This window comes from Medicago sativa, chromosome 2 (assembly GCF_051527215.1).
Source record: "Medicago sativa cultivar Bolivia chromosome 2, Bolivia_mono, whole genome shotgun sequence".
NCBI lineage: Eukaryota > Viridiplantae > Streptophyta > Magnoliopsida > Fabales > Fabaceae > Medicago > Medicago sativa.
The window spans coordinates 18,558,315-18,574,844 of record NC_140750.1 but is presented as its reverse complement, the minus strand read 5'-3'; the positions used below and the strand labels follow the sequence as shown (position 1 = coordinate 18,574,844).

At 31.9% G+C, this 16,530-nt stretch overlaps 1 protein-coding gene across 1 annotated transcript; it reads left to right on the top strand.

The window, feature by feature from the left end:
* Positions 1-249: 249 nt before the first annotated feature.
* LOC146945182 (uncharacterized) lies at positions 250-3,157 on the top strand. The gene is made up of 3 exons (XM_085748036.1): positions 250-1,202; positions 1,335-1,451; positions 2,481-3,157. The coding sequence occupies exons 1-3, from the start codon at positions 250-252 to the stop codon at positions 2,839-2,841; spliced, it is 1,431 nt and encodes a 476-aa protein (XP_085604162.1). The 3' UTR covers positions 2,842-3,157.
* Positions 3,158-16,530: the final 13,373 nt, after the last annotated feature.

Genomic DNA, 16,530 nt, shown 5'->3' with positions numbered 1-16,530 from the left:
GTTTGTTCCTCTCTCTTAATGTCTTAATTTTGTTTGGTTTCACCCAAAGAGTCAACACATTTTTTTTTGCCTCTATTTTCATCATCTCCCTAGATCTTTGCACTTCATACCTACTTAATGCAATTACGAAAAAATAGAGTCATTGAATACTCTTATCTTGAATTATTCAAATACACACACTCTCTGATTAGGGCTTGGTTTAGATTTAACTTTTAGACATATTTAAATATCAATTATTGTTTTTCTTCAATGGATAATGATGATTGGGATCTCTTTTCTATTGTGCGTAGCTGCAACACTACTACCACCTTTACTACTTCTGCCACCAATTCTGAAACTCTAACTCCACCTCAAATCCTAACCACCACCACCATCAGTAACATCATATCCTCTCAAAGTACCACATCATCATGCTATGATGATTTTACTTTTATCCAAGAAAATAATGCAATCTCTTTTGCCCCGCATAAACCAAATGACTTCATAGAGTTAGATAAATTGATGACCAATTCCAATCCCACCACAATTATCCCTAACCCCGCTAGCACCCGTATTCCAAAAATTATTACCACCACCACCACCATTATCCCCACCCCTTCAACCACCACCACCCCGACCCACATCACTAATAATATTAACACTAGTGTTCATGCCTCAAATCGAAATTCCACCTTTTTTCATCTTCCAACACTCATTGAACAACAACAAATGCAACGAAATGAGTTCACCGAAGTAGAAGATGTTATGCTCAAATTCAACCCCACCACCGCTATTCACATTCCCACCATCACTACTCTCACCACCCCCACTATCATTACCCCAATTACCACTACCACCACCTTCGCTAACCCCGCCAACGCTATTAGCACCTTGACTGCCACTACTCCTACCATCTCTACTGCCAACACTATCATGACGAACACTAGCGTTCATGAAACCAATCAATATCCTAGTGTTAGTGATTTTTCAACACTCGTTGAACAACAACATATTCATCAAAGCAACAACAATCAAGTGTTTGTTTCGAAACATGTTGCCTGCATTGAAATCACAACCGCTCATTTTGATCGTGCATACAACCATCCATCTAGTCCACAACATACACAAAGAAGCAATCAACTTCCAATTCTAGAAACCCAAACTAGTTCTAGGGTTTTACCAAACACAAATCAGCAACAATCAAACCTCAGATCAAGAAAAAGGTAATATATTTCTTTCTCTTATTTCATATATTTGAATTATAAATCAATTTTACGATGTCAAAATAATTGAAATACTTTTCCATAACTTAAATCTCATCGAACTAAAACCATTTTACCTTTCTTTTCTTACAGAAAAAAGAATGCCAAGATGTCCTTGGTGTGTTATATGAGGGAAGATGAACTTTCAACAGACTCATGGGCATGGAGTAAACATGGACAAAAATTCATTAAAGGGTCTCCACATCCAAGGTTTTCATACATTCAAAACTATAACTTTAACATATGTTTCTTGTTTTTCACATTAAAAACAATAGTTTTCTTACCTAATACACACACCCACACCACATGTTTTAAATAGTGACAGTAAACTTTTGGATCCTTGCAATTTCAAAGAATGGTAATTAAATTCAACATATGTGATCTTAGTCCCTGTAAAATTACTTTTTCTATTCATTGCAAATATTCCACCTTTGGTTTTTTGTCCCTGGTGTTTGTTATAGTTCCTAAGAAAAAATATTGAAATTGATTCATATAATATTCATTTTAATCCTTATTTTGATGGGCTAAAATTAAATATTCTACATATAGAGGATCCAATTTTAATATGAATAATATTTGCAGGGACTAAAGCAAAACAATAAAAACCAAAAGCCAAAGATGGTTTATTTCCAAAGACAAAAAATAAAATAAAAAATATATATAGGCGCACACACACATATATATGCCATGATGGGATCAAAAACATATGTAAATCTTAATTGTTTTTCAATTTTATCATTTAATTAATAATATTATTTTCATCATTCCTAAGTTTATATCTTCACTTTAGATTTATGATAATTGATAAACAAACAATTGATACGGTTAATTTGATATAGTTTTTTTTTCTTCTTTTTTCGTTATAGTTTTTTTATTATCTATAAAAGAAATATGCCACTCATTGTGGGACGGAACCGATTGCATACCTTTATATAAAGAGCACTGATATTCTAACAACCAAAAACCAACAACTTTCCACACACCGTATCTTTTTCCATTGAGCAATTAAGGCTGGCCCGCTTTCCAAGATTGCAAAGAATGATTAAAAAAACTTGATTTGTATCTTTAACAGTAGGAAAATACGGTGTGGACAACCTGTAGGTTGTTAGAATATCATTTCTGTTATATAAAACATGTCATAAATATATGTGTAATGTGTGCGCGCGCAAATGGTTTTAGCTATTAAAATATTACAATTTAATAGCTTGATATAGAAAGAAATCTATGAATGATTTGTAGGTGCTATTATAAGTGCAGCAGTTTCGCAAATTGTCCAGCAAAAAAATATGTAGAGAAAAGCAAAACTCATGAGAACGCTTATATTGTGACGTATAAAGGAGAGCATGATCACCAAAAACCAGAAGAAATTAAGAACTTTGTTGTTGGTACCTCACATAACAAAATGATGCTGAAGTTTGATGAGCCAGAGACTAGCAATTCTCAGGTTTTTTCCGATGAATCAAAAATCTCTTGTTCTGAAACAGAATTTATTGGAAACTCTAATGATGATGATGACATTTTGATACCAAACATAACAGCTATGTCAGAAGATTTATTGATGGACTTTAACCACCTCAATAGTGGTGCTTTATTCCCATAGTTGGGTCTAACCCAAATAGATTTCTCGGAGTTAGTTGATTAGTTTTGAATAGAAATCTAAATAATATATGATTCAATGGTTTTTCTTGTTTGTGAAATATTGAATAAAATAAGGAAAATGCTATTTATCTAGAAAAATAGCATCAAGAATTTTTCAAGACACATGTGGCAAGTTTTAATTGCATGATTTATTTGTCTATTTCCTATTTTTCAGCCACACCTCCTTGAATTGTGGCAAATAGTGCATTGTGATTGGTTGCTCTTTATTCTTGAAGAATTCTTGATGTTTTTTTTCTAGATATATAGCATTGCTCATAAAATAAAGATTGTTAATTGCTCACTTTTCCCTTTACCAATTACTCTTGACCAATAATATTTACTCAAAAAAAAAACTTCCTATTAAAAAAGTTAGCAATCAATAATTTTTATTACGTGCAATATTGTAGATATTAAGAAAAAGCATTTAAAAATCATATATAAGTTTAAATTTTATTACCTTTTATATTTTTATTATCAAATACATACTTATATTAATTTTTTTTTCCGCTTTTGGTGACTAGAATTTCACCTTTAAGGTTGAATAAGTGGGAATTTCAGGTTCGAACTCCGACCCCTGCATATATAATGCAATGTCCCTACTAATTGAGCTATGCTCACGGGGACATGAGTTTATATTTATATTTTATATATAATGCAATTAGCCTAGTAGCCTTTTATATTTATATTAAATATTGGGGTAATAGTCATTTTAGTCTCTGAATGTGTAATGATTAGTCATTTTAGTCCTTCATTGTATCAAAATTTCAAAATAGTCCTTGATTGTGCATTTTTGAAGTTTTGATACATTGAAGGACTATTTTGACTACTCATTACAATTTCAGGGACCAAAGTGACTATTACCCCATTAAATATTTTATCAACATGGGTTTTTATACTTGTTTATGATCTTAAATTAAATATATGTAAGTTTTCCGTTATATTTTGTGTCACGTGAATGATTCAATATTTGATTGAAAATATATTTTCAATGAGCTTGACATCGATTAAAAATAAGTACTAAATTTTGTACCCTAAAAAGTTAAGTATTAAACTAAGTAATTATTAAAAAAGTTATACACCTTAATTGTTATTTTTTACCATAAGAAATCAAGACATTTCATTCAATATAGAAATATCAATACAACGTGGGATATGATATAAAAAAATTGGGACTAGCCATGGATAATGTTGATATAGTTAAAGAATCGCGCATGTCTTTTATCAAAAATTACACTAAAGTTTGTTGAATTATTAAAAATGTTAGGACAAGCTCTAATGATATCACCCAATGTTGACACCTCATAGTCCATGGTTCTAATTTGATCCACTATCAATCTAGAATGCCTTTCAAAAATCACATTTTTAAAACCAAGACGCATCACCTGTTGAAAAGATTAAGGATTCCTAGTGTTTCTCTCACAACAATTGGGAGATAGAGCATAATGCCATTGTAGTGGCGGAGCCCTTCAAGGGCTGAGGTGGGCCACGGCCCACCCCCAAAAATTAAAAAATCAACGATTATAGGTCTACTTTGCGCGATTTTATACAATTTTGTGTCGGTTTTAGGTTTCGGTTGATCCAAATTCCCGTAAAGTGGTGTAGTGGCCCACCCAAAAAATTTAAATAATTCAATTATAGATCTATTTTGCGAGATTTTATACAATTTTATGTCGATTTTAGGTTTTGGTTGATCCAAAAATAAAACTCCTTTACGCGGTAAATTTACACATGAAATAATTGGTCACTTGAATGGATAAAAAATAATTTGGCCCACCCCCAGAATATTTTCTAGCTCCGCCATTGATGCCATATGTGTGAGTCATGATAGATGATTCAAGATGATCACAGAGACACATCTTATTATAGGCTTGCCAAGGTCATATTGGGTAACAACGTCAAATAAAGGCATATGCCTTTTAATCATATAGACTTCATGATCCCGAGTAAGGTTCTCAACACCCACCTCATTTCATCTCATTTTTCCCTCCACCATATGTCAAAATAAGTGGGTCATTAGAAGAAGTTTGTCAAATGTTAATTACCACTATGAATCCATGTAGATCCCCCAAATTGTAATACTTTGGCATAATCCAATGCTCCAACGACAACCACTTTGCACCATATCTTTAGACGTCAAAATGATTCTCCAAAAACAAGAAGGATTATGGCCAAGGTTATCAACAAAGACATGCATATATATCAGTAATAATGAGTGATGCAAATATATTGATTGCAATTTAAGTGTAAGTATAAAAGATCTACCCCACATAGATTGAGGCACTTATAGTTTCAACACTTTCCTAAGTAAATGACCTGTTTGTGTAAAAAAATAAATAATCATTAAATATTTTCAACATTTAAAGCAAAGAATATAAGTAAATGATGCTAATAAGAATTGGTTTTGAATTTAGTTAACATGTATTGGCTAAGGGCACAACTTGGTAATAACAATAGATTTTAAGTAACACGATGATATAGCCAGAGGGGACACCTTAAGAGGTTTGTGAGGTACAATTGGTATGATGGGAGCTCCGCCAAAGAAATAAGAGAGTGGTGCAGGTCACCGAGTACCCTAAGGAAAGAAAAAAGATGGACATAGTAGGAAGAAAGATGACCCACTAATCAATTGTTGGAACATGTGTGGAAATTGAGTAAAAAAGACTAAACACAAATTCTCATGTTGGGTAAAACTAGTGTTGTGTGAATTGAAAAAAGTGGAAGTCCCACATCGGATGGAACACACACATTAGTAGTGTTTATATAGTGGGGGTGTACCTCTAATTAATGGGGGTACATAAGCACTAGAGAAAAAATATATATTGATATATATTTTATTATTTGGAAATGATAAATTAAATAATTAATTTAATCATTATTAGAAAGTGTTTTCTTAGTCCCCAAGTTTTGCTAAAATATTTTGGTACATAATATAATATATTTTTGTACTAAATTTAATATATTTTAGTACTCAATTAAGATATTTTTGTACTAGATCTAATATGTGAATTACTTAATCGCAAAGTAATATGTTACTTGTTCACAAAGTTTCTCATATTACTTGTTCCCAAAGTTTCTCACTTATTAGTTGTGAATTTTCTCTATAAATAGAGAGCTCACACAGTGCATTCCACATACCAAAGAGTTTCATTGAGTTGTCGGGAACTCTTTCTCTTTTCTCCCTTTTTTGACTTGTGTTGACGAGTCTTTCATCTCTTCTCCCTCCTTCGACTTGTTTAACAAGTCCTTCTCCTTTTTCTACTCCTTTCTGTCCCTTCGGAATTAAGAGTGTTCTTAAGACCATAGTTCCTTTTCGGTTTAATGTCCCTTCGGAATTAAGAATGGTCTTAAGTTCATAGTCCCTTCGATAATATATGTCCCTTCGGAATAAAGAGTACTTTTAAGATCATAGTCCCTATTTGGAATAAACAATGTCCCGTCGAAATCAAAAATGATCTTAACGGTATATAAAAATTATTCAATATTTTTATTTGAGGAGAAATGGTGCCATATTGATACTTTGGAGAAATTAAGGTTAGAATGGTGGTAACACCATATTTGAGTGGTCTTAGCACCATAATAGAGTGGTAACAATACCATATTAAAGTGGTTTCAGTATTAAAGAGTGGTCTTAGTACCATATTTGACGGTGTAATTCTCGAACGATTTTCTACAGTGCAGTAGTTAATCGAACAGTTGTAGCTGAGCTTGTTTTATCCTGGAGGCGGCGTGGTTGATAGTCTACCTTGCACAATTTTGGGTAGTGCCACGAAACGTCTTAAAGAGAGCGACCTGGTCGTGACTCAACCTAGTAACAACTTCGGTAGATAATAGAATTTGGAAATCCAAATACAACAGTATGGAAATCCAAAAACAACAATTTTAAGACGTTTCGTTCTGCTATGTCTACTGAAGAAGTTACTTATTGAGGTTAAGTTGTCCCTAAATACATTAAGGATAAATCAAGCTATAGATTTACATCTTTTGACTGAAATGATGAAGTGATTGTTGTTTCAATCAACAACACTAAAAATTTATTTGATGAAAACAATAATTTGTTACAAAACAAATTATTAGTTACAGAACCAAACAAGTTTTGATTGTTTCAAAACATGAGAAAAACGTTTGGAGCTCATAATGCGAGAGTCGCGTATTTTTTGTTACAAAATAGTAACAAGATAAAATAATTTAGTTCCATTTGTTACAAAATAGTAACAAAGAATGGAAAATGATAAAGTTTTATTTTATATAAAACTTAATGTCCCTTACGTGTTATTTTAAAACAATAACAAAAATTGCCATAAAATGGCATACTGGATGTATAGACATGTTGGATGCTCTAAATATTAGAAAGAGTCTGAATTTCAGATTTTATTGAATAAGACTGAGTTGACTCAGACTTAAAGAGAGACTTGTGTATCATGCACTCTTGTGGGAAAAGGTTGTGCCTTTGATGACATGTTCAAAATTAAATTCCCTTTCTATATAAGTTGGGTAATTTTAATATTTGACATATCAAAATTGATCATGAACAAGAGTTTAATTTTTGAGTAACTTGAACTTAATTCCAACGTTATATAATTAGACAATTCTATTTGTTGCAGTCAAGATATATGAACCAAAAAGTTCATATAAATCAGAATTTAGAGAATATGAATCTCTAAACATAATAAATTATGATATGTGTGAATTTGATGACACATAAATTAGAAATGATAAAATGATATTTTTATCATATTTATTGATGACTGTGAATTTTGGAAAATAAAATTGATAAGCTTGATATGTTCAATTTTTATAACGAAAATTGAAATTTATAGAGTACTCAAGTCTAAGAACAAAAATTCTAATTAAGAAATTTTGAAGAAAAGACAATCCAACTTGTCTTATTTTTTGAACTTGGGATTGTCAGGACTATATTTGGCTTCTGGACCCCGAGAGTTGAACTCACTAGTAGAGCCTATGAATGTGTATTCATCGGGTATTCGATAAATAACGAAACATATAGGTTTTATGACCTAAATGCTAAAGTGATCATAGAATTAAAAGATGTTGACTTCTATGAAGTAAGTACCCCTGTAAATTAAAGAATAGTGGGGGCACTAGTGGGGGTAAACTAAATTCCCTTCTAAAAATTAAGAACTAGTGGGGGCACTATATCTAATCACATTCATGTAATTAGAAATAGTTATGAAAACATCATACGAGATGTTATAGAACCTCAAGGAGGTAAGAAAGCTAAAAATGCTAAAGAGTATGAACTTGGTTTATACATTGGAAGAAGATTCATTAAGCCTTGAAGTTATATCCTCATTGGATGCTGAATTATGGCAAAAAATGAAATGAATCTTCTAGAGTCTAACAAAACATGACACTTGGTTGACTTGTCTCATAATTGCAAAACCAATCGGTTGTATTTGGATTTAGAAAAAAAAAAACTAAAACCTGATGGTACGGTTGATGAATACAAGGCTCTCCTTGTAGTCAAAGGTTTTAGACAAAGAGAAAAATATAGACTTCTTCGACATTCATTCACCAGTCACGAAAATCATATCCATAAAAGTACTAGTCCTTTTAGCCGCCGTTCATAACTCGATAGTACTCAAAATGGATGTGAAAGTTGCCTCTTTTTATGGTGAACTAGAAGAATAAATCTATATTAAACAACCTAAAAGTTTTGTGATTCATGGACAAGAAAACAAAGTCTGTAAGTTAGATAATTCTTTGTGAGGTCTAAAATAAACTCCTAAGGAATGACATGAAAAATTTGACATTCTAATGCTATCGAATGAGTAAAAAGTGAATGAAAGTGACAAATAATATTTGCACGATCATATGTCTCTATGAAGACGACTTACTCATATTTGATTTAAAGATTCATGTTATGAATTATGTGAAATCATTGTCTATCAATAACATTGATAAGAAAGACCTAGACAAAGTTGAAGTAATTCTTGGTTTCAAGATTACTAGATCGGAAAAAAGAACTTTTTTGATAAATCTCACAAAGTTGAGAAGTTCTTAAGGAAATATTATTATTTCACCGTAAACTTGCAATCATATATTATGATCCAAGTGTAAGAACACTTGAGATGGAGTTAGAAAAACAGAATATGCGAGCATCATTGGTTGTACTTAGGTATGCCACTGAATGTATTAGATCCGACATTGTCGATGTCATGAAACTCTTGTGCAAGTTCACTAGTAGACGGATGAGAAGCATTGCCATGCTATAGAAAGAGTCATGAGGTGCCTTAAGAAGACTATGACTCTAGGATTACTTCACTAGGAGTAAACTATTGTACTTAAATGGTACAAGATATAAAATAGAACATTTTTCAGATGAATATTTAGCGACTAGTGTTTGCACATTGAGCATCACTAGAGGAGTTGTTTGTTAAAACAAATGATATTGACTCAGTCCACTATGGAATGAATCTGAGATGAGAACACTAGAGAAAACTAGTGGAGAAGCAAGTTGACATGATGCTTGCTAGTTGAGATCCCATAGTGGATAAAACCGTTTTCAGAAGTGTTAATTTGTTGTGATAGTCTGCAGCTATTACAAAATTGAGAAATCGTTACCACAATGGTAAGAGGCGATTATTAAGTCACGAACACATAAAGTATTGGAGAGCTAGCTACTCTCAAAGGGAACGGTTAAAGTAGATCATGTACGTACTGATAAAGAATTAGTCAATCCTTTGACGAAAGGAATTACTAAAAAGAAAGTCTTAAACACATCCAATAGGATGGGACTAATGCCCAAAGGTCACAAGTGATGGTAACCCGACCTACATGACTGGAGATCCCAAGAAATAGGTTCAATGGGTAATAACAAGTCACAAGTGATATAACATGCTATGTTAAAAGTAAGAAAGCATGATTCCTGCAGCGATAGAAGGATGAGATAATAGAAACTCTTAATGAGATCTATACTCTATCTTGAGTGGAGTACATAGCTACAGGAGTACTCTTGATAGTCTCACCTATACGAATGTGGAACTAAGGGCCGGTTCCTATGGGATTCGGGGCAGAATACCTAGAGCGTTCGTTAAACCGGGATACACGTGCAAGGCCATAAACGCACGGGCTTTTAGAATACACCTTATGAAAAGGTTTGTGTGTGGGTTCTATGTCTGAGATAGAGTTCAATGCTGTAAGCAACTCTTGTTAATCAGAATTTTACTCGCTATGCAAAGGTTCAAGTTGTAGGCGACACCTTTTTTTATTAGCAAATCTTATGGAGACGTTTTTGACGTTATTTCTGAAACCATTTTTTAAATTCAAGTGGGGGATTGTTGGAACATGTGTGGAAGTTGGGTAAAAAAGATTAAACACAAATTCCCATGTTGGGTAGAACTAGTGTTGTGTGAATTGAAAAAAGTGGAAGTCCCACATCGGATGGAACACACACATTAGTAGTGTTTATATAGTGGGGGTGTACCTCTAATTAATGGGGGTACATAAGCACTAGAGAAAAAATATATATTGATATATATTTTATTATTTTGAAATGATAAATTAAATAATTAATTTAATCATTATTAGAAAGTGCTTTCTTAGTCCCCAAGTTTTGCTAAAATATTTTGGTACATAATATAATATATTTTTGTACTAAATTTAATATATTTTAGTACTCAATTAAGATATTTTTGTACTAGATCTAATATGTGAATTACTTAATCGCAAAGTAATATGTTACTTGTTCCCAAAGTTTCTCATATTACTTGTTCCCAAAGTTTCTTACTTATTAGTTGTGAATTTTCTCTGTAAATAGAGAGCTCACACAGTGCATTCCACACACCAAAGAGTTTCATTGAGTTGTCGGGAACTCTTTCTCTCTTCTCCCTTTTTTGACTTATGTTGACGAGTCTTTCATCTCTTCTCCCTCCTTCGACTTGTTTAACAAGTCCTTCTCCTTTTTCTACTCCTTTCTGTCCCTTCGGAATTAAGAGTGTTCTTAAGACCATAGTTCCTTTTCGGTTTAATGTCCCTTCGGAATTAAGAATGGTCTTAAGTTCATAGTCCCTTCGATAATATATGTCCCTTCGGAATAAAGAGTACTTTTAAGATCATAGTCCCTATTTGGAATAAACAATGTCCCGTCGAAATCAAAAATGATCTTAACGGTATATAAAAATTATTCAATATTTTTATTTGAGGAGAAATGGTGGTAACACCATATTTGAGTGGTCGTAGTGCCATATTGATACTTTGGAGAAATTAAGGTTAGAATGGTGGTAACACCATATTTGAGTGGTCTTAGCACCATAATAGAGTGGTAACAATACCATATTAAAGTGGTTTCAGTATTAAAGAATGGTCTTAGTACCATATTTGACGATGTAATTCTCGAACGATTTTCTACAGTGCAGTAGTTAATCGAATAGTTGTAGTTGGGCTTTGTTTTATCCTGGAGGCGGCGTGGTTGATAGTCTACCTTTCACAATTTTGGGTAGTGCCATGAAACGTCTTAAAGAGAGCGACCTGGTCGTGACTCAACCTAGTAACAACTTCGGTAGATAATAGAATTTGGAAATCCAAATACAACAGTATGGAAATCAAAAACAACATCAATCACTCACTTATATGAAATATGTAAATCATATATATATATATATATATATATATATATATATATATATATATATATATATATCTATCTATATATAAAAGTTGTCCCAAGCCAATTTTGAAGCCCTAATTTTTCCAAAACCCTAATGGCTACAATTACTGTTTTACCCTAACTAAATCGTTAATCTATTTATCTATAAAAGTTAACCCGAAAGCTTATTTTAGCCCTAATTTTAACCTAAACCCTAATGCTTAAATTTACTGTTTTAACCCTAATGCTTAATTCCAATTTGTTTAACCCTATTAACCCTAATTTTTCCAAAACCCTAATGGGTACAATTACTGTTTTACCCTAACTAAATCGTTAATCTATTTATCTATAAAAGTTAACCCGAAAGCTTATCTATCTATATATAAAAGTTGTCCCAAGCCAATTTTGAAGCCCTAATTTTTCCAAAACCCTAATGGCTACAATTACTGTTTTACGTACCCTAACTATGAGAATGATGCTTGATTATATTTTGCTTTCTTTAGTCTTTAGATATACATTGATGAATAATTTGGAGGCTTATTACTTATCATGTTTTTTGGTTCCTGTAGGAATTTTTAACCCTAATGCTTAATTCCAATTTGTTTAATCTATCTATATATAAAAGTTGTCCCAAGCCAATTTTGAAAAGTTGTCCCAAGCCAATTTTGAAAAGTTGTCCCAAGCCAATTTTGAAGCCCTAATTTTTCCAAAACCCTAATGGCTACAATTACTGTTTTACCCTAACTAAATCGTTAATCTATTTATCTATAAAAGTTAACCTGAAAGCTTATTTTAGCCCTAATTTTAACCTAAACCCTAATGCTTAAATTTACTGTTTTAACCCTAATGCTTAATTCCAATTTGTTTAACCCTATTAACCCTAATTTTTCCAAAACCCTAATGGGTACAATTACTGTTTTACCCTAACTAAATCGTTAATCTATTTATCTATAAAAGTTAACCCGAAAGCTTATTTTAGCCCTAATTTTAACCTAAACCCTAATGCTTAAATTTACTGTTTTAACCCTAATGCTTAATTCCAATTTGTTTAACCCTATTAACCCTAATTTTTCCAAAACCCTAATGGGTACAATTACTGTTTTACCCTAACTAAATCGTTAATCTATTTATCTATAAAAGTTAACCCGAAAGCTTATCTATCTATATATAAAAGTTGTCCCAAGCCAATTTTGAAGCCCTAATTTTTCCAAAACCCTAATGGCTACAATTCCTGTTTTACCCTAACTAAATCGTTAATCTATTTATCTATAAAAGTTAACCCGAAAGCTTATCTATCTATATATAAAAGTTGTCCCAAGCCAATTTTGAAGCCCTAATTTTTCCAAAACCCTAATGGCTACAATTACTGTTTTACCCTAACTAAATCGTTAATCTATTTATCTGCCCTAATTTTTCCAAAACCCTAATGGCTACAATTACTGTTTTACCCTAACTAAATCGTTAATCTATTTATCTATAAAAGTTAACCCGAAAGCTTATTTTAGCCCTAATTTTAACCTAAACCCTAATGCTTAAATTTACTGTTTTAACCCTAATGCTTAATTCCAATTTGTTTAACCCTATTAACCCTAATTTTTCCAAAACCCTAATGGGTACAATTACTGTTTTACCCTAACTAAATCGTTAATCTATTTATCTATAAAAGTTAACCCGAAAGCTTATCTATCTATATATAAAAGTTGTCCCAAGCCAATTTTGAAGCCCTAATTTTTCCAAAACCCTAATGGCTACAATTCCTGTTTTACCCTAACTAAATCGTTAATCTATTTATCTATAAAAGTTAACCCGAAAGCTTATCTATCTATATATAAAAGTTGTCCCAAGCCAATTTTGAAGCCCTAATTTTTCCAAAACCCTAATGGCTACAATTACTGTTTTACCCTAACTAAATCGTTAATCTATTTATCTATAAAAGTTAACCCGAAAGCTTATTTTAGCCCTAATTTTAACCTAAACCCTAATGCTTAAATTTACTGTTTTAACCCTAATGCTTAATTCCAATTTGTTTAACCCTATTAACCCTAATTTTTCCAAAACCCTAATGGGTACAATTACTGTTTTACCCTAACTAAATCGTTAATCTATTTATCTATAAAAGTTAACCCGAAAGCTTATCTATCTATATATAAAAGTTGTCCCAAGCCAATTTTGAAGCCCTAATTTTTCCAAAACCCTAATGGCTACAATTACTGTTTTACGTACCCTAACTATGAGAATGATGCTTGATTATATTTTGCTTTCTTTAGTCTTTAGATATACATTGATGAATAATTTGGAGGCTTATTACTTATCATGTTTTTTGGTTCCTGTAGGAATTTTTAACCCTAATGCTTAATTCCAATTTGTTTAATCTATCTATATATAAAAGTTGTCCCAAGCCAATTTTGAAAAGTTGTCCCAAGCCAATTTTGAAAAGTTGTCCCAAGCCAATTTTGAAGCCCTAATTTTTCCAAAACCCTAATGGCTACAATTACTGTTTTACCCTAACTAAATCGTTAATCTATTTATCTATAAAAGTTAACCTGAAAGCTTATTTTAGCCCTAATTTTAACCTAAACCCTAATGCTTAAATTTACTGTTTTAACCCTAATGCTTAATTCCAATTTGTTTAACCCTATTAACCCTAATTTTTCCAAAACCCTAATGGGTACAATTACTGTTTTACCCTAACTAAATCGTTAATCTATTTATCTATAAAAGTTAACCCGAAAGCTTATCTATCTATATATAAAAGTTGTCCCAAGCCAATTTTGAAGCCCTAATTTTTCCAAAACCCTAATGGCTACAATTCCTGTTTTACCCTAACTAAATCGTTAATCTATTTATCTATAAAAGTTAACCCGAAAGCTTATCTATCTATATATAAAAGTTGTCCCAAGCCAATTTTGAAGCCCTAATTTTTCCAAAACCCTAATGGCTACAATTACTGTTTTACCCTAACTAAATCGTTAATCTATTTATCTATAAAAGTTAACCCGAAAGCTTATTTTAGCCCTAATTTTAACCTAAACCCTAATGCTTAAATTTACTGTTTTAACCCTAATGCTTAATTCCAATTTGTTTAACCCTATTAACCCTAATTTTTCCAAAACCCTAATGGGTACAATTACTGTTTTACCCTAACTAAATCGTTAATCTATTTATCTATAAAAGTTAACCCGAAAGCTTATCTATCTATATATAAAAGTTGTCCCAAGCCAATTTTGAAGCCCTAATTTTTCCAAAACCCTAATGGCTACAATTCCTGTTTTACCCTAACTAAATCGTTAATCTATTTATCTATAAAAGTTAACCCGAAAGCTTATCTATCTATATATAAAAGTTGTCCCAAGCCAATTTTGAAGCCCTAATTTTTCCAAAACCCTAATGGCTACAATTACTGTTTTACGTACCCTAACTATGAGAATGATGCTTGATTATATTTTGCTTTCTTTAGTCTTTAGATATACATTGATGAATAATTTGGAGGCTTATTACTTATCATGTTTTTTGGTTCCTGTAGGAATTTTGGAAGTTGTTTTGATGTATTTTACTTTTTCACATGCCCTGAGTTTTTCATGTCTCGATAGAGAAAAGATATATGCTAATAGAGTATGTTGTTTTTACCCTGACATATCACAACCAAAACCTGGCATAATGTGGTCAACTAAAGCTATATTTGATGAGATGCTCTACATGTTTTCTTTAATCTTATTGTTTTTGACATGTTTTCTTATCCAAAAAAGGGCTCGATAGAGAAAAGATATATGCTAATAGAGTATGTTGTTTTTACCCTGACATATCACAACCAAAACCTGGCATAATGTGGTCAACTAAAGCTATATTTGATGAGATGCTCTACATGTTTTCTTTAATCTTATTGTTTTTGACATGTTTTCTTATCCAAAAAAGGGGAAGTCAAGTCATGATAGTTTGGTCATTTTGCCTTTGATTTAGCCTGTCTTCGAGTTGGAGTTGTTCTGTCTGAGTAGTGTGTTGTAGTTTTTGCAGTGTTGATATATGCATACTGTTTCAGGATTTTGGTTGCTGTATTGTATCTTCAGTGGGGAGTTGATGTATCAATCAAGAGAGACGTAGCTAGCAGACTATCCATATCACTGTTTTTCAGCTTGCCGAATTCATTTAGACTGTTGTATTTTGTGAGAGGTGCCTTATAACTGTGCAACTCATGCTTCTCTGTGGCAGAAGTTGCCTCTGTATAGTTTGCTGAGTATAAGTGATCAAGTTTCTTTCAATTGAGGCAAATAATGTGTAAGTCCGTGACCAACTTATTGGTGTTGAATACTTATGTAAACTATAGTTATAGTTATGCTGAAATATTCTAATACATTAATTTTACTAACTATATAAAGAACAACCATCAATTCTCCTAAAAAAGTCATATTGTTTTAAGCCAAGAGCACTCCCACGTGATTTTTTATAGTGAAGTGATGTCATCTTGGATCAGTGGCTTTCACACTCTTATAAGGGTTCTATTGTTGTCTGATGTATCAAATTATTTATTTTTTAACAGCAAGTGAAGTATCAATTTATTTCCAAGTTTTCAAAAACTACAGGTTTTGCATATTAGGTATGTTCCTAATCAATTGGCACACTTTTAGTAAAATTGAAAGAGAATAAAGAGTAAAATACAATTGTATTCCACTGAAGTGTGTTTATGTCACATTACTAATTCAATCTTAAAAATCATAAATCACTGATATTGAACAATGCATTAATAAGCTTCCTTGACACACTTTTGCGACAAGCTATTGGTTTTTTTTTTTTTGAAACAACAAAATAAGCTATTGGATGTATAGAGAGTGAACTGAATTGGATCACAGAGGAAACAATCAAACATGTGGAGGACATTAATATGATTAAGTTGTGATCAAGTTGTCTAAAAAATATCAAGTAGTGATCACGTTCCTATTACCCCATCCAGCAAAAACTTATAACTTAGACTACTTTTGTAAGATAAAATCTTATATTAGTGTAAAGTTGTGATAAATTTATTTTGTTTCATGTCATTATATTCGATTGTCT